Source organism: Microcebus murinus, chromosome 6, assembly GCF_040939455.1.
Source record: "Microcebus murinus isolate Inina chromosome 6, M.murinus_Inina_mat1.0, whole genome shotgun sequence".
NCBI lineage: Eukaryota > Metazoa > Chordata > Mammalia > Primates > Cheirogaleidae > Microcebus > Microcebus murinus.
The window spans coordinates 111187415-111212221 of NC_134109.1; the positions used below are offsets into that span (position 1 = coordinate 111187415).

The 24807-nt window shown below is 35.8% G+C and overlaps 1 protein-coding gene across 8 annotated transcripts in view; it reads left to right on the forward strand.

The window, feature by feature from the left end:
• The window catches only part of SCAPER (S-phase cyclin A associated protein in the ER), a 503757-nt gene that overhangs the window by 130268 nt on the left and 348682 nt on the right, over window positions 1–24807 (forward strand). For all 8 annotated transcript variants that reach the window (XM_012739362.2, XM_012739365.2, XM_012739364.3 and 5 more), the window contains 2 exons: window positions 10150–10290; window positions 20436–20591. In XM_012739362.2, the coding sequence (XP_012594816.1) occupies window positions 10150–10290; window positions 20436–20591 (297 nt within the window). The remainder of the gene's footprint in view (window positions 1–10149; window positions 10291–20435; window positions 20592–24807) is intronic.

Consider the following 24807-nt stretch of genomic DNA (forward strand, 5'->3'; position numbering starts at 1 on the left):
AGGGGCTCGAATCGCCCCACTTAGTCAGAAAGTCTACATGTGGGGTGGGGCTGTCTGAGTCCTGCAGTCTGGGGCTGGCCTCGCTTGTTTCCACACTCCCCAACTCATTGGCTACTCCTGGTCCTCTGCCAACTGGGCAGACCTCACACCACCAGGCCTCCCCTGGCTGTGATGCCAGCCAGGAGGTTCCCTGCGCTGGAATGCCCCTGGGCTGGGTGCAGGATCTCTCTTTGGGAGGTGGGTTGCCCTCTAGGATGCTGATCTGACCCTGAAGGCACACATACCTCAATAGGCTGTTTGCGTATATCCCTCCTGTGCCCCGGGCAATGCAAGACCTGGGTGCACAGGATGTGGTCCGCGGGTCTGACCTCTAGGCCCCAGAGTTCAAAGTATATCCCCACCACAGAGAGTAGTGCCAGTCCCAATTCACCCATGGGGAGCCCAAGCTGGGTCTATGTCTCTCAGCCTCAGGGTCTGACCCTTTCTCTTGGGATCACCATGCCAGTAGCACCTGGGAGGGCTGGGGGTAGGGAGCTCATCGTATGAGTTCCCCTCATTCATCTCTTGGGCCCCACAAGGGTAGGTCCCGTTCTCTGGAGGTGCTTCCTGCTGGTGTCTGTATTGTCTCTCTTGGTAGCTGTGTATAGGGTCCGGGGAGGGGAGAATGAGGCAATATGGCGCCTGACTCGCAGCTCGAGTCTGTGCACAGGGAAGTGCCCTGTGGGAGTTGGGAGCCTGGTTCCACGTCCGCTACAGGCTTACCGCTCACAGGCGGTTGCCGTCTCCTGGCTGGTGTCTGCAGGTCTCTCCACGCGCTGGGGAGCCTGCCAGCAGTCTGACATGCAAGGGAGGGGAGAGTTAACCATTCCAACTACCCTTGCCGCTGGTCTCCAGGCTGCTCCGGAGTTCTCTGCTTCCAGTTTTCCTCCGCAACCTCCTCCCGTTGAGTTTCCCGTGGTCTTAGGTACCCCTCCTTCTTACCCTTGTTCGATGTCTGCTCCTCTTCTTGCTTCTTTCTTCTAATTGCTGCTAGAATCTGTCTTTTCTGCGGAGACATTCTGTCTGGCGGTGTTTCTCCTCTGCCATCTTGATCTTCTCTGTCCAGGTGAGTTCTTTATAAAAGGATGAGTTCAGCTCCCTTTTCCATCCCCTGCCTCCCCCTTTTCCATCTCTTATTCTATCACTATAGCCTATGGAATTGGACAGCAAGATGCTGACATCTTGATATTTATTGGACTTTCAGCCTCCAGAACTATTATAAATAAATTTATTTTCTTTATTACCTAGTGTCCAGCATTTTGTTATAGCAACACAAACCAGCCTAAGACAGCCTCATATGAAAAACAGATAATTTCATAATGAATGCCCACTTTCATTACTTCTTTCCAACACAGTACTAGAAGTACAAGCAAAAGCAGTCAGGCAAGAAGATGAAATTAAATGAATTTAATTCATAAGGGAAGAATTAAAATTATCTCTGTTTGCAGATAACATGATCGTATATGTAAAAAACCTAAAAGACTGTTGAAAAAACTGTTGGAAAGATATACAAATTTAGTAAAATTTCAAGATACAAAACGTGCAGAAATGAGTGGTTTGCTATACACTAACTATGAACTTTCTGAAAGAGAAATTAAGGGAATTTTATTTATATGAGCCTAAATAGGAATTTATTAGATTTATTTATTAATAAATAGGAATTTATTAATAAATAGGAATTTATTAATAAATAGGAATTTATTAGAGAGATGAAATACTAGTACAGTGAAAATTATAAAATATTGATGAAAGAAAATAAAAAGGACACAAGTAAATGGAAAGACATCCCATGTTTATCGACTAGAATGTTCATGGATTAACAGTTAATATTATTACAATGTCCATACTACCCTAAGCGATACAGATTCACTTAGTGCAGTCCCTATCAAAATACCAATGGCTTTTTTTTTACAGAAATAGAAAAGTAATCCTAAAATTCATGGAAGACCCTGAAGAGCCCAAGTAATCTTGAACAAGAAGAACAAAGACTAGAGGCAACACACTTTCTAACTTCAAATTTTATTATAAAGGTATGATAATCAAAATAGTATGGCACTGGCATAAAAACATATACACAGACCAATGGAACATAATAGAGAACCCAGAAATAAATCTATAGAATTTTTATGGGCAACTGATGTTTGACAAGACTGCCAAGAACACAGAATGGGAAAAACATAGTCTTTTAAACAAATGGTATTGGGAAAACCGGATATGCACATGAAAGGATTAAATTTGACCCCTATCTCATATCATACACAAAAGTCAACTCAAAGTGGGTTAAGGATTTAACCATAAGACCTGAAACCATAAAACTTTTAGGAGAATACATGGGGAAAACCCTTTTTGACATTGGCCTTGGTGATTGTTTTTTAACACCATATAACATATAACACCAAAAACACAGGCAACAAAAGCAAAAATAAACAAACAGGACTATATCAAATTAAAACTTTCTGCACAGCAAATGAAAAAAATCAACAACATGGAAAGATGGCTATGGAATGGGAAAATATTTGTAAACATCTATGAGATAAGATGTTAATATAAAAAATATTTAAAGAACTCAGCTCTGTAGCAAGAAAACAACTTGATTCTAAAATGTACAAAGGACCTGAAGGAATGCTTATCAAAAGGAGAAATTCAAATGGCTAACAGGCATATGGAAAGAGGCTCTGCACTTGTAATCAATGTGAAGAAAGGGGAATCCTTGTATGTTGCTGGTGGGAATTTAAATTAGTATAACCGTTAACCTTTATGGTAAGAAATATGGAGTTTCCTCAAGAAATTTAAATAGAATCTACATATGATCCAGCAACCCAGACAGTTATAATCAGGGTCATGTAGAGATATCTGCACTCCCACTGTAGCATTATTCATAATAATCAAGATATGGAAACAATTTAACACATTGACTGCCACACTAGCAAAAAAAAGTTTTCCTTGAGGCCATGGTGTTTTATGAAGAAAATACAATAAAAATTTTGAAAACAAAATTATTCTTTCTAATTTAATGAAAAATGTTATTTTTTATTATTTTTTTGTGTGTGAGTTATATGCAACTTGAAAAATAGTTCACAAGACTCCCAAGGTAAAGAGATGTGTGAGTTACATATATTTCACGAGGCCCCAGGCTCAAAACTAGTGTGAGTTAAATAAAACTCACATGGCAGTTCATGTGTTAAGAATCTGCTGATGGACAAATAGATAAAGAAAATGTGGTGTAAATGTGAAGGTGTGTGTATATGTACATATGTATAATGGGATATTATCCAGCCTTAAAAAGAATGAAATTCTACCATGTGTGACAACATGGGTAGAGTTAAAGAATATTAAGCTAAGAGAAATAATCAAGACACACAAAGAAATACTAATTACATGGTCCCACTTATATGCGGAATCTAAAATAGTCAGATTCATAGAAGCAGAGAGTAGAATGATGGATGCCAGTGGCTAGGGAAGGAGGAGGTGGAGTGACATTGGTCACAGGGTAAAAAGTTTGAGTTATGCATGGTGAATAATTCCTATTGATTTAATGTATAGCATCATGACTATAGTTAGCAAAAAACACAAAAACCCCAAAACACCATGGTTGAAGTTGGATGTATTATTTAAATTTGAAGGTCTTTTTCACTAGAAAATCTATTAATGTGATGGGATATAGACTGATCAAAAGAGAAAACAATATTATTTTTAATAAGATTTTAGTATTTTTAACAATGAAAAAACATTATTAGGTTTGAATAAGCGGAGTTCTAGTTTTATTTACAGAAGAGAGTCTTTGTGTATTTGGAGCAGTGTAACTATTCATCAGTGTGGTAGTTCAAATCCTGATTTTATCATATAACAAGCTATGATATGCTGGGTAATTTATGTAACACTATTGTATTTCAGTTTCTTTATCTGAAAAATGGTAATTATAATTATTAACCTATTATGCATACATAAGGCAAGTACATAAAACAGTAGCATAGTGCTAGGATGGATATTCCTCAATATATGGTCACTGTTCTTGTTACTTTCACATGGCAATCATAGGTGAGTACTATATTAGTTATCTATGCTGTTTTACAAATGACTTCAAAACTTAAGTTTATAAAGTGAATTGCATTTATAGACTTACGTATGTTGAACCAGCCTTGCATCCCAGGAATAAATCCCACTTGGTCATTGTGAATTATTTTTTTGATGTGCTGCTGAATTCTATTTGCTAAAATTTTATTTAGGATTTTTGCATGTATATTCATGAGGGATATTGATCTGTAATTTTCTTTTTTTGTTGCATCCTTTCCTAGCTTTGGTATCAAGGTGATATTGACTTCGTAGAATGAGTTAGGCAGAATACCATACTTCTCGGTGTGGAATAGTTTCTGTAGTATAGGTATGAGTTCATCTTTGTATGTTTGGTAGAACTCTGTAATGTAGCCATCTGGCCCAGGACTTTTCCGTTTGGGGAGGTTTTTAATTACTGCTTCAATTTCTGAGCATGTGATTGGTCTGTTCAAGAACTCATTTACCACATGGGTGAACTTAGGGAGATCGTATGAGTCCAGGAATCTGTCCATTTCATCTTCATTCTGTGGTTTTTGGGCATATAGATTTCTATAGTAGTCAAACATAATGTTTTGTATTTCTGTGGAGTCTGTTGTGATCTCTCCTTTTTCATTTCTTATTGAGTTTATTAGTGTCCTTTCCCTTTGAGTTCTTGTCAGCCTAGCCAGAGGGCTGTCAATTTTGTTGATCTTTTTGAAATACCAGCTTCTGGTTTTGTTGATCTTTCATATAATTCTCTTGTTTTCCATTTCATTTAGTAGAGCTTTGATCTTAGATATCTCTTTTTTTCTGCCAGGATTGGAATTGGTTTGCTCTTCTTTTTCCAATTCCTTGAGTCTATTCATTAGGTTGTCGGTGTCTACTCTTTCTGTTTTTTGAATGTGAGCGTTTATTGCTATTAGTTTTCCTCTCAGATATGCTTTTGCTGTATCCCACAGGTTTTGATAAGATGTGGCTCTATTGTCGTTTTGTTTGAAGAAGTTCTTGATTTCCCTCTGAATTTCTTCCTTGATCCAATAGTTATTCAACAGTAAATTGTTTAGTTTCCATGACTTAGTGATGTGTTGTGTATTTCTGTTAAAATTGAACTCTAATTTTATACCACTATGGTCAGAGAAGACACATGGTATTATTTTTATTTTCTTGAATTTTTTGAGATCTGCTTTGTGGCCTAGTATGTGATCAGTTTTTGAGAAGGATCCATGAGCTGCTGGGAAGAATGTAAATTCAGCTTTATTTGAGTGGAATATTCTGTATAGATCTGTCAGACCTTTTTGGTCAATAGTCAATAGATGCAGAAAAAGCATTTGACAAAGTCCAACATACCTTTATGATAAAAACTCTTAACAAAATAGGCATAGATGGCCCATACCTTAAATTTATCAAATCCATTTATGACAAACCAACTGTTAAGATTATCCTAAATGGGGAAAAATTGAAATCATTCCCTCTTTGAACTGGAACTAAACAAGGATGCCCTTTCTCCCCTCCTATTCAACATAGTGCTCGAAGTCCTAGCTCTAGCAATCAGGCAAGAGAGGGATATTAAGGGAATCCAGGTTGGAGCCCTTGAGATCAAACTTGAGAAAGAGATCAAACTCTCATTCTTCACCGATGATATGATATTATATCTAGAAAACCCCATGGATTCATCCAAGAGACTCCTAGATTGGATAAATGAATTCGGTAAAGTTTCAGGGTATAAAATCAATATACACAAATTAGAAGCATTCATATATGCCAAGAACCATCAAGCAGAAACTCAAATCAAAAACGCAATACCCTTTACTATAGCCCCAAAGAAAATTAAATATCTAGGAGTATACTTATTGAGAGATATGAAAGATTTATACAAAGAGAACTACAAAACACTAAAAATGAAATTGCAGATGATTTAAACAGATGGAAAAATCTACCATGTTCATGGATTGGTAGAATCAATATTGTTAAAATGTCAATTTTACCGAAGGTGATCTACAGAATCAATGCAATCCCCACCAAAATACCACCAGCATTCTTAACAGATCTAGAAAAAATAATTCTTCGCTTTGTATGGAAACAGAGAAAACCATATAGCCAAAGCAATCTTAAGTAAAAAGAACAAACTGGGAGGCATCAGTCTTCCTGACTTCAAGCTGTACTATAAAGCTATAATAGTTAAATCTACCTGGTACTGGCACAAGAACAGAAGCATCGATATCTGGGATAGAACTGAGTTACCAGACATGAAACCATCTGTATACGGTAACCTAATCTTTGGTAAAGCAGACGAAAATATACTATTGAAGATTCTCTCTTCAGTAAATGGTGCTGGGAAAACTGGGTAGCAACATGCAGAAGAGCGAATCAGGATCCCAACCTCTCACCTCTCACAAAAATTCACTCAAGATGGATAACAGACCTAAACCTAAGGCATGAAACTTTAAGAATCCTAGAAGATGATGTTGGGAAAACCCTATCAGATATCGGTCTAGGCAAAGAATTCATGAGGAAGACCGACCCCCAAGGCAATCATCGCTGCATTAAAAATAAACGAATGGGATCTGATCAAATTAAAAAGTTTCTGCACTGCCAAGGAAACGATCATTAGAGCAAATAGACAACCCACAGAAAATATTCGCTCTCTATACTTCTGATAAAGGTCTAATAACAAGAATCTACCTAGAACTTAAAAGAATAAACAAGAAAAAATCAAAGAACCCCATCAAGAAATGGGCATTGGAAATGAACAGAAACTTCTCCAAAGAAGACAGAATAATGGTCCGCAAACATATAAAAAAATGTTCAACATCTCTAATCATTAGAGAAATGCAAATCAAAACCACCATGAGATACCACCTAACCCCAGTGAGAATGGCCTGTATCAAGAAATCCCAAAACAACAAATACTGGCAAGGATGCAGAGAGACAGGAACACTCTTACGCTGCTGGTGGGATTGCAAATTAGTGCAACCTTTGTGGAAAAGAATTTGGAGATACCTCAAACAGCTAGAAATAGAAATACCATTTGACCCAGCAATAGCATTGTTGGTCATGTTACCCAAAAGAACATAAGTCTCTCTATTATAAAGAAATCTGCACCCGAATGTTTATGGCAGCACAATTCACTATTGCAGGGTCATGGAAACTACCCAAGTGCCCGTCAGTTCATGAGTGGATAACTAAAATGTGGTATATGCTCACAATGGAATATTACTCAATCCTAAGAAATTACAGTGAGCTAGCACCGTTTATGCTATCCTGGATTAAGCTTAAGCCCATAATACAAAGCGAGACGACACAATATCTGGAAAATGGGCTACCCATCTACTCGCCATCAAATTGGTACTGACTGACTAAAACTATGGTACCCAAAAAACAGTAGTGTTCAACAGGGAGTTGGGGGGGGACCCACTTCTTTAAGGAAATGGCAGGTATTATGGGGGGAAGGGATTACCTGTATCCCTTTTAGGGTGAGGCAAAGATATACATTATAACCAAAATGTCTGAAAAAAAATCTGTAATCGGGAAGTGGGCGGGGGGGAGGGGAGGACAGCAAGGGTATGTACTTACACAGTGAGTGCGGTGCACAGCACCTGGAGGCTGTACATGCTAGAAGCTCGGGCATAGCGGGGTGGGGGAGGAGGGGCAGGGGCAAGATACGTAACCTTAACAATATTTTGTACCCCCATAATATGAGGTAATAAAAAAACAAACAAACAAAAAATACCTTAAGCTTAAAAGAGCAAACATCAGCTCACAATTTCTGTGGGAAAGGAAATCAGGAGTGGCTTCCCTAGTGATTCTGGGTCTCTAATGAAGGTTTACTGAAGCTGTTAGTCAGGGTAATAGTCATCTGGCACTGGAGGATCCACTTCCAAATTCACTTGTGCACTTATTTGCAGGCCTCAGTTCCTCTTTGGATGTTGGCTGGAAATCTCAGTTCCTTGCCAAGTGTGCCCTTCTACAGCTCAAGTGTCTTCGTGAGATGGCCAGTGGTTTCCCCATAGAAAATAATCAGAGAGAGAGGGCGTGAGAAAGAGAAAGAGTGAATAAGACAGTTGATGAAATGGAAGCTGCACTGTATTTTATATCATCTCTTTTATGGTATTCTCTTGATCACAATCCTGACACAGCATGGGAGGAGATTACACAGGTCCTGAATACCAGGTGGCTTAGGTCATTGGGCACCATCTCCAGGGCTGCATACTACCAGCATCTAACGCAGTGTGACAGAAGATGTGAACTTTTTTGTTATCTTTTGGTACTGGAAAGAAACATTAATCTGCATAAGTTAAGCATATTATTTCCATTACTTTTAATGTGTGGTTTAAATTTGGGAGAGATAGTTGGACCAAGTAATCTGAATATTTATAAAAATGAGTTAAGTAGTACAGAATTCTCTTTAGTAAAATATTAAAGTTCACTTGAACTGGAAGAAATTCTGTGATTTTTCATTTTACCTGAATCTCAAGAATTTGTTATTTAGAATGAATAGATTAGATATGAAGAGCAATCTCTATGTTGTAAGGTTCTATAAGAGTTAATGTGTTTGATTTTTAGCTTATGATTTTAGCATAAGTTAGCTTATGCTCTAACATAACCATATTTCTTTTCTTACTGTGTTTTTTAATGCAAATAAAATTACATAATATATTTTCTTATTATATAATATGATCTCCAAGTATTTTGTTTTTTAATTTTATTTTATTATTTTAGCATATTAAGGGTATACATGTATTCAGGTTACGTATATTGCCCATGCTGCCCCCCCCCCAGTCAGAGCTTCAAGCGTGTCCATCCCCCAATGTTGCACATCTTACTCGTTGTGTTTGTATATACCCATCCCCTTATCCCACCTCCCACCTGCCCAACACCCAATAAATGTTACTCCTATATGTCCACTTAGGTGTTGATCTGTTAATACCATGATCTCCAAGTATTTATGTAAATAAATCACAGATTTTAAAAGTACACAAGACTTTAGATATTTTCTGGTTATATTTCTCATCAGTGTAGGTATTCCTTCAATTAATTTTAATGGTAAAATTCCACCTTCCATTGTTTGTTGTAATTATTTGCATATACGATCTCCACAGTAACTGATCACCACAGTAACTCTGTGAGGTACACCGGACAGGTATTGATTCCCATTTTAAAGATGTAAAGATAGTCTAGGAGAGGCAGAGTGTTGTTTTCAGTGTCACACAACCAATAATTTACAGATCTTCGGCTTTAAGGACCTCTGGCTGCTAATACAGTGCTGTTTCTGCATTATACTTTTTATCAATGGTTCATCACATAATTTTTTAGATAAAATTCAACTTAAATAATAGGTTTTTCCTACTCATAATGATCCAATTTCTGATTTTCTGTAATTTATTTTTATTGGTGCTGAGTCTTATTTCCTGGAGCACAAAACAAGTCTTACTTTTTCTGTTTGCCTATTGTTTTAATGATTTAAAGGCAGTTATTATCTCTATCCATATTCTGTAGGTGATACCCTCTCTGTAACTTCAGAGAATGTTTCTTATGCAAATAATGTGATTTTTTTCACACACAAATTTTCTAGGATAAAATTTCTTGGTTTTTTTGAATGTGGATGATATTATAGAGACATTAAGGTTTATAAGGTTAAAAAACATACACTATGTTCATTTTAAGTGTACTCATGATGCAGTACAATGATGATAAATACTTCTATAGAGCCATGTCTAATTTGTTTTAAGAGTTTTACATGCATTAACTCAATCTTCAAAATAATTCTGTGAGTTAGGTACTATTCTTATTATTCACTATTTATAGATAGAGAAACAGAGATATAAGCTTATAAAGTTGTCTAGATTACACAGGTAAAAAGTGGCCAATGTAGAATATGAATTCAGGTGGTCTGGCTTTATGTCCTTCATTCATTAGTCATGTCCTTAATTCATTAGTTCATGTCCTTAATCATTAGTCATGCTCCTGTAGATCTTTCCAGGGTTAGACTTTATATTTCATAAGCCATTTACCTATTTGTACTTCTGTTAAATGATTGTGTTTGTTGAAATTAATGATGTGATAATTCACTGTGCATAGGAGAAGGATGTCCGAAAGTGGAAGGAAGAATTACTAGATCAACGACGTAGGATGATGGAAGAGAAATTACTTCATGCTGAATTTAAACGAGAGGTGCAATTACAAGCAATTGTGAAAAAAGCACAAGAGGAAGAAGCTAAGGTATATTATAGGTGCTTTAAACATTGAATTAATTACCTATGTACTTTAATTGTTACATAATAGTAATAGAGGGTAATGTTTATCAAGTTCCAGAATAACAGCATTTTACAGGCTCATTTAAAACTTACGTGGTGAAATATTTTACTTTATTTCTATAACAATCCTGAGCCATATATTGTTTCTTTTACAATTCTATTGAAGTATAATTGACAGAGAATAAGCAGCACATATGTAAACTATTCAATTTGATGAGTTTTGATGTGTGTATATATATTCCTGAAACTATTATTATAATGAACATAATAAATAGTTCCTCTTTGTAGCTCATTTCTTCTTCCAGGTCTGTTACCATGCAATTGCTGATCTGCTTTCTATCACTATAGATGTTTGCATTTTCTAGAACTTTATATGCATGGAATCATACAGTATATATACTCTTTCTTCTGACTTCCTTCACTCTGTATAATAATTTTGGATTTCATTTATCCTGTTATATGTATAAGTAATTCCTCCCTTTCCATTGCTGAGAGGTATATCATTGTATGGAAATACTGTATTTTGTTAATTTAGTCACCTGTTGATGGACATTTGTTTTCTTTTCAGTTGTTGTCTATTACAAATATAGCTGCTATGGCAATTCGTGTATTTAATACAAGTCTTTGTGCTTTTCCTTTTCTTTTGTAAATACCTAGGAGTAAATTGGCAGTCTTATGATAGTTCATGTTTAACTTTTAGAAAAACAGTTTTTCAAACTGGTTACACTATTTTACATGCCCACCAGGAGTGAATGAGCGTTCTAGTTATGTCATATTCTGACCAACACTTGACACAGTTGCACATTTAAATTTTAGTCATTTAATTTTAGTATATGTCTAATGTCTCGTGGTTTTTTCCCAAATTTTTATTGTGGGAAAAATACACATAAAATTTACCATCTGAACCATTAGTAAGTATACAGTTCAGTGGTATTAAATGCATTCATAATGTTATGCAACCATCGCCACCATCCATATCTATAACTCTTTTCACCTTATAGAACTGAAAATCTACACCCATTAAATAATAACTCCTCATTTCTCTTCTCCACCCAGCCCTTGGTAACTACCATTCTACTTTATAGTTCCATGATTTTGACTACTCTAAGTATTTTATGTAAGTGGTATTTGTCTTTTTGTGATTGGCTTATTTCACTTAGCATAATGTCTTCAAGGACCTCAGTGTTGTAGCATGTGTTAGAATTTCATTCCTTTGACAGGTGGACGAATATCCATTGTGTCTGTATACCTTATTTTGCTTATCCATTCATCCATCAGTGGACACTTGAGTTGCTACCACAGTTTAGTTGTGAACAATGCTGCAGTAAACATGGGTTCACAAATATCCTTTTGAGTCCCTGCTTTTAATTCTTTTGGATATATATTCAGAAGTGGAATGGCTGGATTAAATGATAATTCTATTTCTAATTTTTTGAGAAACCATTATGCTGTTTTTCCTCAGCAGCTATATGATTATTTTCCCCCCCAACAATGTACAACATTTTCAATGTCTCTATATCCAACTCTTGTTATTTTCTGGGTTTCTTAGATAGTAGCCATCCTAACATGCATGAGGTATCTCATTGTAGTTTTGATTTGCATTTCTCTAACAATTTATAATGTTGAGCATTTTTTCATGTGCTTATTGGTCATTTGTGTATCTTCTTTGGAGAAATGTCTATTCAGGTCTTTTGCCCATTTTTGAATCAGGTTTTTTGGTTTTTGTTGTTAAGTTTTAGGAGTTTTCTGTATATTCTGTATATCAGTGTCTTATCAAATATATGATTTACAAATATTTTTTCCCATTTTGTGCATTGCCTTTTTACTTCGTTGATAGTATTTTCGGATGCACAAAATGTTCTAATTTTCATGAAGTCCAGTTAGTCTGTATTTTCTTTTGTTGCCAGTATCTTTGGTGTCATATCCAAGAAATCATTGCAAAATCCAGTGTTATGACACTTTTATCCCATGTTTTCTTCTAAGAGTTTTATAACTTTAGCTCTTACATGTAGGTCTTTGATCGATTTAAAGTCAGTGATATTGTGTGTGTGTGTGTATTTGGCACACAAAAACAAAAAAAAAACTGCATTAAATGTGATTATCACAAGCTTTTCCTCTATTAGTAATTTGGGGTTTTACCATCTTTATTCCATTCCATGCATTTTCTAATTTAATTAATCCTGTGATGGTGTTACTCTTTTTTTTTTTTTCCCTGTTAGCCAGGCTGGAGTGCAGTGGCACCATCATAGTGCACTGTAATCTCAAATTCCTGGGCTCAAGTGATCCTCCTGCCTCAGCCTCTCAAGTAGCTGGGACTATAGGCGCACACCACTGCACTCGTCTGTTTTCTATTTTTAGTAGAGATGGGGTCTTGGCTTGCCCAGGCTGGTCTGGAACTCTTGAGCTCAAGTGATCCTCCCACCTCAGTCTCCCAGATTGCTAGGATTATAGGCATGAGTCTCCATGCTAGGCTGATAGTGTTATTTTTGTCCTGATTGTTTCCTTAGGTCTCTAATAATCACCCTTTATTTTATCATTACAATAGCTCTCCTTTATTCACAATTTCACTTTTTGTGGTTTCAGTTACCCATGGTCAACCAGTCTGAAAATATTATTAATAAATGGAAAAATACAGAAATAAACAATTCATAAATTTAAAATTGCACACTGTTCTGAGTAGCATGATGAAATCTCACGTAGTCCCATCCAGGATGTGAATCATTCATTCCTTTGTCCAGCATATCTAGGCTTTATGCACTGCCTGCCTGCTAGTTGGTTAAGTAACTGTTTTGGTTATCAGATTGATATTTGTATCACAGTGCTTGTGTTCAAGTAACCCTTATTTTACTTAATAATGGCCTAAAAGCAGAAGATGAGTGATGCTAGCAATTTGGAAATGCCAAAGAGAAGCTACAAAGTATTTCCTTTAAGGGGAAAGGTGAAAGTTCTTGACTTAATAAGGAAAGAAAAGAAATTTTATGTTGAGTTTGCTAAGATCTACAGTAAGAACGAGTCTTCTATCTGTGAAATTGTGAAGAAGGAAAAAGAAATTTATGCAATATATGTGTAGTCATCCGCCAGTATCTGTGGAGGATTGGTTCCAGGACTCCCTGCAGATAACCAAGATCCAGGGATGCTCAAGTCCCTTATGTAAAATGGTGTGATATCTGCATATAACCCACGCACATCCTCCTGTACACTTTAAATCATCTCTAGGTTACTAACAGTACCTAATACAATGTAAATGCTATGCAATAGTTATTGTACTGTATTGTTTAGGTAATAATTACAAGAAAAAAGATCTATACAGGTAGACCTCATTTTATTGCGCTTCACTTTATTTTGTCTCACAGATACTGTGTTTTTTACAAATGGAAGGTTTGTCACAACCCTGTGTTGAGCAAGTTTATTGGCACCATTTTTCCAACTCTATGTTCCCACCTCATATCTGTGTGTTACGTTTTAGTTATTCTCATAATATTTCAAATGTTTACATCATATCCATTATGGTGATCTGTGATCAGTGATCTTTGGTGTTGCTATTAACCACTTCAGTACGAGTGTCGACTATAGTCAATAGCCACAGATGAACGCGCACAGCCGAGCGTCGATTGTAGCCGGCAGCTGTGATATGAAGGCGCACAGCCCAGCGTTGACTTTAGCGTTAATAAGAAAACTTCTACAACAGTACTCCGAATTGAGACCATACAACCCTTGTTCTGCATCAGAAAATCTCATGCGTTTTAGAGAAAGACATTTTCCAGTACCTTACAATAGTGATAAAACAAAAAGGAAAAATCCAAGAGGATGTGTTGTATGCTCAAAAAATAATAAAAGGCGTCGCACTAGATACTATTGTAAACAATGTAATGTTGGCCTATGTGTAGCCCCATGCTTCAAAATTTATCATATCAAAGAATAAAATTTATCGTAATATTCAAAATATTGAATATGATATTTTGACCTCCTCCCATGAATTACAAATGTCCTTAATGGCATCTAGAATAGTGAATCCTTCCCAGAAGGTTTTCAGCTTACTTTGTCCAGACACATCAGAAGAATCACTATCTATGAAATGTATTTCTAAAGTAAATAAGACTTGAAAGTCGAAATTACTCCTTGATCCATGGGCAACAGAATTAATGTTGTGTTAGAAGGCATGAAAAGAACATTAATCTCCTTGTATATCTCCATCAGAGCTCTTGGGTGACCAGGCACATCATCAGTTGTCAAACATTTTGAAAGCAGTGCTTTTTATTGAGCAGTAGGTCTTAACAGCAGGCTCAAAACATTCATTTCTTTATGATATGAATGAAATAAAACTATAATTTTGAATGACTTTTCTAATTTTTCATTTATCAAAATAAAATTGTGAACATTTAAAAATAACATAATGAAAACATATATGTATATGTTACCTATTCTGACTTACATTACAAGTAAAGCTGCCTGGAAAGTAAAACAAGCTTTCAGTCCTTTAAAGCTTTCCTCATCACATAAGAGCAAAACGGACTCGTCATCAATGCACAGCACAAACTATCGTGCAGACTATGAGTGCCAGCTCTGGGCAAGGTTTTGAGGCCGGTGAGCGCCATACTGAAGTGGTTAATATTATAATTGTTTTGAGGCACCACAAACCACGCTCATATAAGACAATGAATTTAATAAATGTTTTGTGTGTTCTGACTTCTCCACTGACCCAGCCATTACCCTGTCTCTTTCTCCCCAGGCCTCCTTATTCCCTGAGACACAACAATATTGAAATTAGGCCAGTGGCCTCTAAATGTTGAAGTGAAAGGATCACATACATCTCTCACTTTAAATCAAAAGCTAGAAATGGTAAGCTTAGTGAGGAAGGCATGTTGAAAACCAAGATAGCCTGAAAGCCAAGTTGTAAAGGCAAAGGAAAAGTTCTTGAAGAAGATTAAAAGTGATACTCCAGTGAACACACAAATGACAAGAAAGCAGAACAGCCTTACTGCTTATATGAACAAAGTTTTGGTGGTCTAGATAGAAGATCACACCGCCCATAAGTTTCCCTTAAGCCAAAGCCTAATTCAGAGCAAGACTCTAACTTATCAATTCTTTGAAGGCTGAGAGAGGTAAGGAAGCTGCAGAAGAAAAGTTGGAAGCTAGCATAGTTTGGTTCATGAGGTTTAACGAAAGAAGCTATATCTCTCTATAACATCAATGTGCAAAGTGAGGCAAGTGCTGTTTTAGAAGCTACAGGAAGTTATCCAGAAGATCTAGCTAAGATAATTGATGAATGTGGCTATACTAAACAACAGATTTTCAATTCAGATGAAAATGCCTTCTATTAGGGGAAGATACCATCTAGGAATTTTCTAGGTAGGTGGGAGAAATCAAAGCCTGGTTTCAAAGCTTCAAAGGGCAGGCTGACTCTCTTGTTAGGAGATAATGCAACCAGTGACTTTATATTGAAGCCAGTGTTCATTTATCATTCTGAAAGTCCTAGGACCCTTATAAGAATAATGCTAAATATACTCTTTCCTCTATAAATGGATCAAAAAAGCCTGGATGACAGCATATCTGTTTATAGCATGGTTTACTGAATGTTTTGAGCCTGCTGTTAAGACCTACTGCTCAATAAAAAGCACTGCTTTCAAAATGTTTGACAACTGATGATGTGCCTGGTCACCCAAGAGCTCTGATGGAGATATACAAGGAGATTAATGTTCTTTTCATGCCTGCTAACACAACATTAATTCTGTAGCCCATGGATCAAGGAGTAATTTCGACTTTCAAGTCTTATTTACTTTAGAAATACATTTCATAGTGATTCTTCTGATGTGTCTGGACAAAGTAAGTTGAAAACCTTCTGGGAAGGATTCACTATTCTAGATGCCATTAAGGACATTTGTAATTCATGGGAGGAGGTCAAAATGTCATTGTTAACAGAAGTTTGGAAAAATTTATTTCAGCCCTTGCTGATGAATTTGAGGGGTTCAAGTGTTCAGTGCAGTTGAAGATGTAACTGCAAATGTAGTAGAAATAGCAAGAGAATTAAAATTAGAAGTGGAGCCTGATGATGTGACTGAATTGCTGTAATCTCTTGACAGAACTTCAATCAATGAGAAGTTACTTCTTACAGATAAGCAAAGAAAATGGTTTATTTTTTTTTTTAATTTTTAATTTTTTTTATTTCACAATATTATGGGAGTGCAGACACTTTGGTTACACAAATTATCTTTGCACCACCTGAGTCAGAGCTATAAGCGTGACCATCCCCCAGTCACATGCACCGCATCCATCAGATGTGGCTTTACCCATCACCTCCTCCCCCCAATAACTGCCCAACACCCTATGAATGCTACTTCCCATTAGTGCACATTAGTCTTAATCAATTAGTACCAATTTAATAAGTAAATACATGTGGTATTTGTTTTTCTATTCTTGTGATACTTCACTTAGAAGAATGGGCTGCAACTCCATCCAGGACAATACAAAAAAGTAGTTCATCATTTCCTTTTAAGGGCTGAGTAGTGCTCCGTGGTTTATATATCATATTTTACTAATATATCATATTTTACTAATATACCGTATTTACCAAAATATACCATATTTTTTTAATCCACTCATGTATTGATGGGTTCTTGGGTTGTTTCCACATCTTTGCAATTGTGAATTGTGCTGCAATAAATATTCGAGTACACACGTCTTTTTTATAGGCCCTTTTTTTCCTTTGAGTAGATACCCAGTAGTGGGATTGCTGAATCAAATGGTAGTTCTATTTTTAGTTCTTTGAGGTATCTCCTTCCTACTTCCATAAAGGTTGTACTAGTTTACAGTACCACCAACAGTGTATGAGCATTCTTGTCTCTCCGTGTCCACACCATCAGTTGTTGCTTTGGGACTTTTTGATAAAAAAAAGTTCTCACTGCAGTAAGTTATATCTCATTGTGGTTTTGATTTGCATTTCCCTGATAATTAGGGATATTGAGCATTTTTTCATGTTTCTTGGCCATTAGACTATCTTCTTTTGATGTCAAACTGTCACTCTTTTCTGATGATATGATCTTATATCTAGAAAACCTCAAAGATTCTGCCAACAGACTACTGGAATTGATAAATAAGTTCAGCAAAGTCTCAGATTACAAAATCACTGTATGCAAATCAGTAGCATTCATACACGCCAACAACAGTTAATCTGAGAACCAATGACTCAATACCTTTCACAATAGCAACAAGGAAAATAAAATACCTAGGAATATATTTAACTAAGGAGGTAAAAGACCTCTATAGGGAGAACTATGGAACACTGAGGAGGGAAATAGCAGAGGATGTAAATAGTTGGAAAATCATACCATGCTCATGGATTGGCAGAATCAACATTGTTAAAATATTTATACTACAGATTCAATGCAATCCCTATTAAAATACCAACATCGGTTTTCACAGATCTAGAAAAAATAATTTTATGCTTCAGGTGGAACCAGAGAGACTCTATAGATAAAGCAATCTTAAGCAAAAAGAACAAATTGGCAGGTATCAATTTACCCGACTTCAAGCTAGACTACCAGGCTATAGTAACCAGAACAGCATGTTACTGGCACAAGAACAAAGACATAGACCAATGGAACAGAACTGAGAACTCAAATACAAAACCATCCAAATACATAGCCATCTGGTCTTTGACAAAGCAAATGAAAATATATGCTAGGGAAAAGAATTCTTATTCAATAAATAGTACTGGGAAAACTGATAGCCACATATAGAAGACTGAAACTAAATCCCCACTTCTCAACTCTCACAAAAATCAACTCATGATGGATAACAGACTTAAACCTAAGGCATGAAACCATAAGAATTCTAGAAGAAAATGTTGGAAAAACTCTAGGTCTAGGCAAAGAATTTATGAAGAAGACCCCAAAAGCAATCACAGCAACAACAAAAATAAATAAACGGGACCTGATCAAATTATAAAGCTTCTATAACAGCCAAAGAAACTATCACAACAGCAAACAGACAACCTACAGAATGTGAAAAAATATTCGCATCCTGCATATTCATAAAGGGCTGATAACTAGAATCTACATAGAACTCAGGAAAATCAGCAAGAAAAAAATCAAACAATCCCATTAAAAAGTGGGCAAAGGAAAGGAACAGAAAGAAACTTTTAAAAGAAAGTGGTTTCTTGAAAGAGAATCTGTTGTTGGTGAAGATGCTGTTAGCATTTTTGAAATGACAATAAAGGTTTAGAATATTGCATAAATTCAGTTGAGAAAGCAGCAGCATGATTTGAGAGGATTGATTCCAGTTTTGAAAGAATTTCTGTGGTTAAAATACGGTCAAACAGCATTGCATGCTACATGCTGCTTTTCGTGAAAGAAAGAGTTGATACAGCAAACTTTGTTGTTGTCTTAAGAAATGAGCATAGCCACCCTAAGCTTCAGCAATCATCACTTTGATCAGTCAGCAGGCATCGACATGAAGGCAAGGTCCTCCATCAGCAAAATCATTAGACTCGCTGAAGGCTCAGATTTTTGTTAGCATTTTTTAGCAATAAAGTATTTTCTATAAAGGTATGCACATTTTTAAGGCATAATACTGTTGCATACTTAATAGAATACAGAATACCTACTTAATAATTAATGTAAACATAAGTTTTATATGCATCGGAAAACTTAAAACTTTGTGTGACTCACTAGTACAATATTTGCTTTATTTCGGTGCTCTCAAAGTGAACTCATGATATCTTTGACCTGTAGATATTAAGTACAGACATAGCCACTCATTTTTTAAAAAACTATTTTTCATCCATGGCTGCTTGGATCCATCGGTGAAGAATCCATGGATATGTAGGATTGACCGTTTAGGTTTCAGTACTATCCATGATTTCAGGCATCCATTATGGGTCTTATAAGGTATCGCCTGTGGATAAGGAGGCACTGAATGTTTTCTTCCATCTTTCCATTGCTCCTTTACGTACATGTTGTTAAATTCTTCAGTGTTACTACGTTTGCTTAGGGATGTTTTCTTACAGGTTAGCTTCTTTGTTTGTTTTTTGGCCAAACATTTGCTTTAATTTCTTTTACAACTTATCCCACAGATTGGCTTTTTAAAAAATCTTACTTTTGCATACTCCCTCTAAATTTTATTTTATTTAGTTTTCTTAATGCATTAGGTCACATTGTTTCCTTTTTAATTTTGATTATGCTTAACATATGAGTCCTGATACATAGTCTGAATAAATTTTCCCATCAAAATACTTGTTTTTCTTGTACTTTCATTACTTTCAGTTTAGTTTGAAAGACAGTTATATGATTCATCTACTTACAAAAATGGCCTCCTGGTGTAGAGATTGAGAGAGTTTAATTAGAATTATATTCAAACGTTCTTATCTGAGATTTATAAAAGACCTTGAGATGGGTTTTATTCCATTCATCACAGATTCCTGGAGTCTCTCCTTCTGTCCAAGGGAGTCAGCTCTAGTGTTAACTTCCCTGTTTCACTCTGCCATTTTCACAGTAGCATACTCTCCTGGCTTTCATGAATGAGAAGTTTGATCCAAACTGATTTTTTGAGCTTCATCATTAGCTATACTTTACTCATAAAATCTGTACTCTCTAGCTAAACTTAGCTGTTAAGAATCAATACATGTGAAATGGAGAATGCAGTGTAGAGTTCAATACCTTGTTCCTAATTGTCACTCATTTGGTATGTTAAAGAAAAATGAATTGTTGTTTATTTTCAGTTTTGTCCTCTCAAACTCATTAGAATAACACGAATATACCTTTTTAAATATTTGAGTAATTTGTATAGTTGTAAATTATAGTGGCATTAAGTAGAACTTTATAAGATGATCTCTATAAGAATCTTAAATTGTTTCTTAAAAATACATTTAATGTCAGACCTCTAAATCACTTCTTACCACGGCCTCTGGATTTGTTATAGGTTCTGGATTATTATCCAGTTTGCAGTAAATATTGAAGAAAAAGACCCATAAGTCATTTATATATATATATTTTTGTTCTGTGCCATACCACTGATTTATGTTATTATATATTGACTATTGGTAAATTTCTTATTTTTCTGATATGCCCTAGAATTAACTTGATTTGTACCTGATTTCTTTGTTTTTTATTAAAGGTAAATGAAATTGCTTTTATTAATACCCTTGAAGCCCAGAATAAACGCCATGATGTTTTATCAAAATTGAAGGAGTATGAGCAGAGGCTTAATGAGTTACAGGAAGAGCGTCAGCGAAGACAGGAAGAAAAGCAAGCACGTGACGAAGCTGTGCAGGTAAGATTTTATTCAGTAAGCATTTATTGAGCACCTGTCATATTTTAGGCTCTGACCTAGATGCTGAGGACTCAAAAGGCAGTAAACCTTTATTCCTTTATTCTCGAAGATACAAGGTTTAATGTAGCAGTCTTTGAAAACATCAGGTCTGATTGCCAAATGATAGTGTGTATCCTTTAGATATGGTAATCAGTTCTTTTGTCAGTAGAGTTCAATCATAGAAATAGAATCTCTAGCCTCACCCAGGTGAATGATTAAATTGCTCTGGACAGATTATTATTTATTCTTTTCTAATTGGATTGGGCAAGAATATGCTCCTCTCCCTGCAATAAAAAAGTATGTTTTTTGAGTCAGTATGTATAGCCTTAAAGAACTGGGCAATCTTTATGCTTATGATAAGGAGCACCTATAATTTATTGGGCAGTATCATCAGATACCTTCAGTATTCAGATTTTTAACCTCTGCAGCAAACCCTAAGTTAGCTAGCATTTTCAGGATGGAGAGAAGGTTAAGGCATAAACTGTACTGCTCATTTTAGATCTCCCTTAGTAAAATGCCTTATCAATAGACTCTTAGGACCTGACCTTTTTTTTTTTTTTTTGAGACAGAGTCTCGCTTTGTTGCCCAGGCTAGAGTGAGTGCCGTGGCGTCAGCCTGGCTCACAGCAACCTCAATCTCCTGGGCTCAGCGATCCTCCTGCCTCAGCCTCCCGAGTAGCTGGGACTATAGGCATGCGCCACCATGCCCGGCTAATTTTTTTGTATATATATTTTTAGTTGGTCAATTAATTTCTTTCTATTTTTGGTAGAGACGGGGTCTCGCTCAGGCTGATTTCGAACTCCTGACCTTGAGCGATCCGCCCGCCTCGGCCTCCCAAAGTGCTAGGATTACAGGCGTGAGCCACCGCGCCCGGCAAGACCTGACCTTTTTGATGTAGAGAATAAATTTTGTAGTGTTCAAATATAAGTGCATACATACTATGTTTATTATGACTGATATTTATTTGTTCTTTCATTCAATGATCATTTTATTGAGTCACTACAAATTGTATGCTATGCAAGGCTCAAGGCTATGAAAAATATTTGTCGTTGTTCTCAATGGGGAGACATATTTGTACATGAACAAATCTTATCCCATTAGGATAAGTGCTACAGTAAATGTACTTTTCAGTAGCACAGAAGAGAACACTTTACATAGAGAGTGGTGAGGACATAAGGAAGTCAGGAAACATTTCCTGGAGGAGATGATACTTTAAGTTTTAAAAAATGAAAGAGATGCAAATGATAATGTGGGAGGGCATTTCATGCAGAAGGAGTTATAAGGGAGCATTGCATATAGAGTTAGGGAGCAGATCATCAAAAGTTTTGTTGTATTAAAAATTAGGGACATTATTAATATTTCATGATTCTTTATGTCACTAGTATTAGTAAATTAAAATATCAATACCCTTTAAGTTTATTGATTATTTTTTGCTATTTGTGGGCATTAGAAGACATTCCCATATTTATCCCTGATCTCCATTTGATTTGAGTCCAGTGTATTATTTTAATGAGTGCTAAGCTAATTTATATTTAAAAATACAGAATGCTCCTATTAGAGAAACTATAGCTTTCCCTTTTCAAGGAGCAGCAAGATTTTTATTTTTATCATTTATAAGTTAATTCTTTATTAACTTATACCATTTAAATGAGTAAATGATATGATACTTGAATTTTTAATTTGAATCTTCAGCATTATTTCTGTTTGTTTCTTTATATCAGGGACATTTTAATTATAGTTTTAAGTTTAGTTATAGTTTTAAGTGTTACTTTTCAGCAATCATTAGGCATTAATAATTTGAAGATAAACAAGACATGATCCTTGCCTTTACAGTAAATAAAAATTAAAGTTTAATATAAAAGAGTATAATTAAAGTATGTACAAATTGCAGCAGTACCACAGAGGAGGGAATAATTAGCTCTCTTGGTTGGAGGAGAATGTCAGGGAAAATTCTCTGGAAAAGGTGACTTGTTAGCTGGGACTTGGGGAGAAATATATAAGTAGTATTGTATATTTTTAAGTGGACATCTTTGATTCCTTCTTTGCAATTAGCAGATTTGAGTATTTGAAATATAATAGTTACCTTCAGTTTAAAAATGATGACTCTCCACAGTTTGGAACATTCATTAAAGCTTAAAGAAAAGCTGAAAGTAGTAAGGAATTTCTTGTACTAATCAGTACTTGAAAAATTATTTTGGCCATTCAGAATTATTTTCCTTTCTAAAATGTAGAAATATCCTATGGATTTAATTTTCAATGAAAAATTTTAAACATATCTACTTATAGTTCAATTGAGACATATTGCCATTGTTAGAAAAATCCACTGGTAGTATATCACTGATATATATATAATTGAAAATTTTCAAATATGTGTGGTCATTATTAGATGTATATGTCATGGAAACCAAGCATTCTGTAAATACAAGAACAATAGTAAGATCCTAACCCAATACAGAATTTCAAAGATCCTGCATCTACTATAGTTTCACACTTGAGACATTCCTATAAACTATTTTTTGGTTTTTTGGTTTTTGGTTGTCTTCTTGAGACAAAGTCTCACTCCGGGACTAGAGTGCAGTGGCATCATTGTAGCTCACTGTAACCTCAAAGTGCCGGGCTCAAGTGATCCTCCTGCCTCAGCCTCCCTAATAGCTGGCACTACAGGCATGTGCCACCATGCCTGGCTAATTTTCCCTCCCTCCCTTCCTTCCTCCTTTCCTCCCTTCCTCCCTTCCTTCCCCCCTTCCCTTCCTCCCTTCTTCCCTTCCCCCCTTCCTTTCCTTCCTTCCCCCCTTCCCACCCACTCTTGCTCAGGCTGATCTCAAACTCCTGAGCTCAAGTGATCCTTCTGCTTCAGCCTCCCAGAGTTCTAGGATTATAGGCATGAGTCATGGGATAGGCCCATTCCTATAAATTGTTAAAGGGAGTTATGATTCTTGTTTCTTTGAGGTAAAATACTGAGTACTGCTGTCATATATCTCAGTTTGCCATTATTGTGTATAATCTTGATTGGTTAATTTTAAGCTCAATTTTTAAAAGATAATTCTTTTTTGTTATTCTGCCCCAAACATTTGAATTGTATCTATAAAGAGAAGGTTGCAGAATCCTTTTTTAGGCTGCCATAAATACATCCCTGGTTTTGGGAAACAGAAGTTCTTCTGAAGGTTTAAGATTTAGTCATAATTGCAGGGATGTGGAAACAACCCAAGTGCCCATCAATTCATAAGTGGATTATTAAAATTTGGTATATGTATACAATGGAATACTACTCAATAATAAGAAACGACAGTGGTCTAGTACCTCTTATACTTTCCTGGATAGAGCTTGAGCCTATTATCCTAAGTGAGGTATCACAAGATTGAAAGAATAGGCTCAAAAGAATGTACTAGCCATCAAATTGGCACTGACTGATCAACACTATGGTGCTCACATGGTAGTAATGCTCTGCGGGGATTAGGGGGTTGGGAGGGGTAAACTGACAATTAATTGATGTGGTGAGCATTGTAGAGGGGAAGGGCATGCCTCTAATCCTCGCTTGGGTGAGGCAAAGACATAAAATGTAACCAAAATGTTTGTACCCTCATAATATCCTGAAATAAAAATAAATAAATAAAAACTACAAAAAAAAGAGATCGAGTTAGAATTGTAATTACTTTGATGTATATTTCTCTTCTTTACTTATAGGCATATGGATTTATACTGCATGTTATTTTGCAAAATCATACTTATTAAATAGATATTTAGGAATCTGTCCTCTGCCTGGTGATTTGTGGGGTGTGAAGTTTCATTTTTTATCTTTAGGGAACTTGAAGTTTAGATCAGGAAATGCTAGCTGAATTAAATACGTTACTCATTAGCTGTATGGTTACTAATTTTCTAGTTATTAAAAGCAGAAATTAAGAGGTTGGGCAATTTTTGAAGTCCATCATCTCTATTAGTGCAGTGTTGGAGTAGGCCTTATATCCATAAAAGCAATCAGCAAGTTTATGTTATGTTTATGAGTCAACAGTTTGGCTGTATTGCACATACATAAAGTAATTTTTATATAATATTAGCATATGTCCTTTATAAGATCAATTTATAATTTTTAGAATATGTTCCCAAACTTTTATTTTTATAAAATATGAAATGACAAATTCTGTTATAATTCTTTATATTTAAGGCCTGCGTCTTTTTC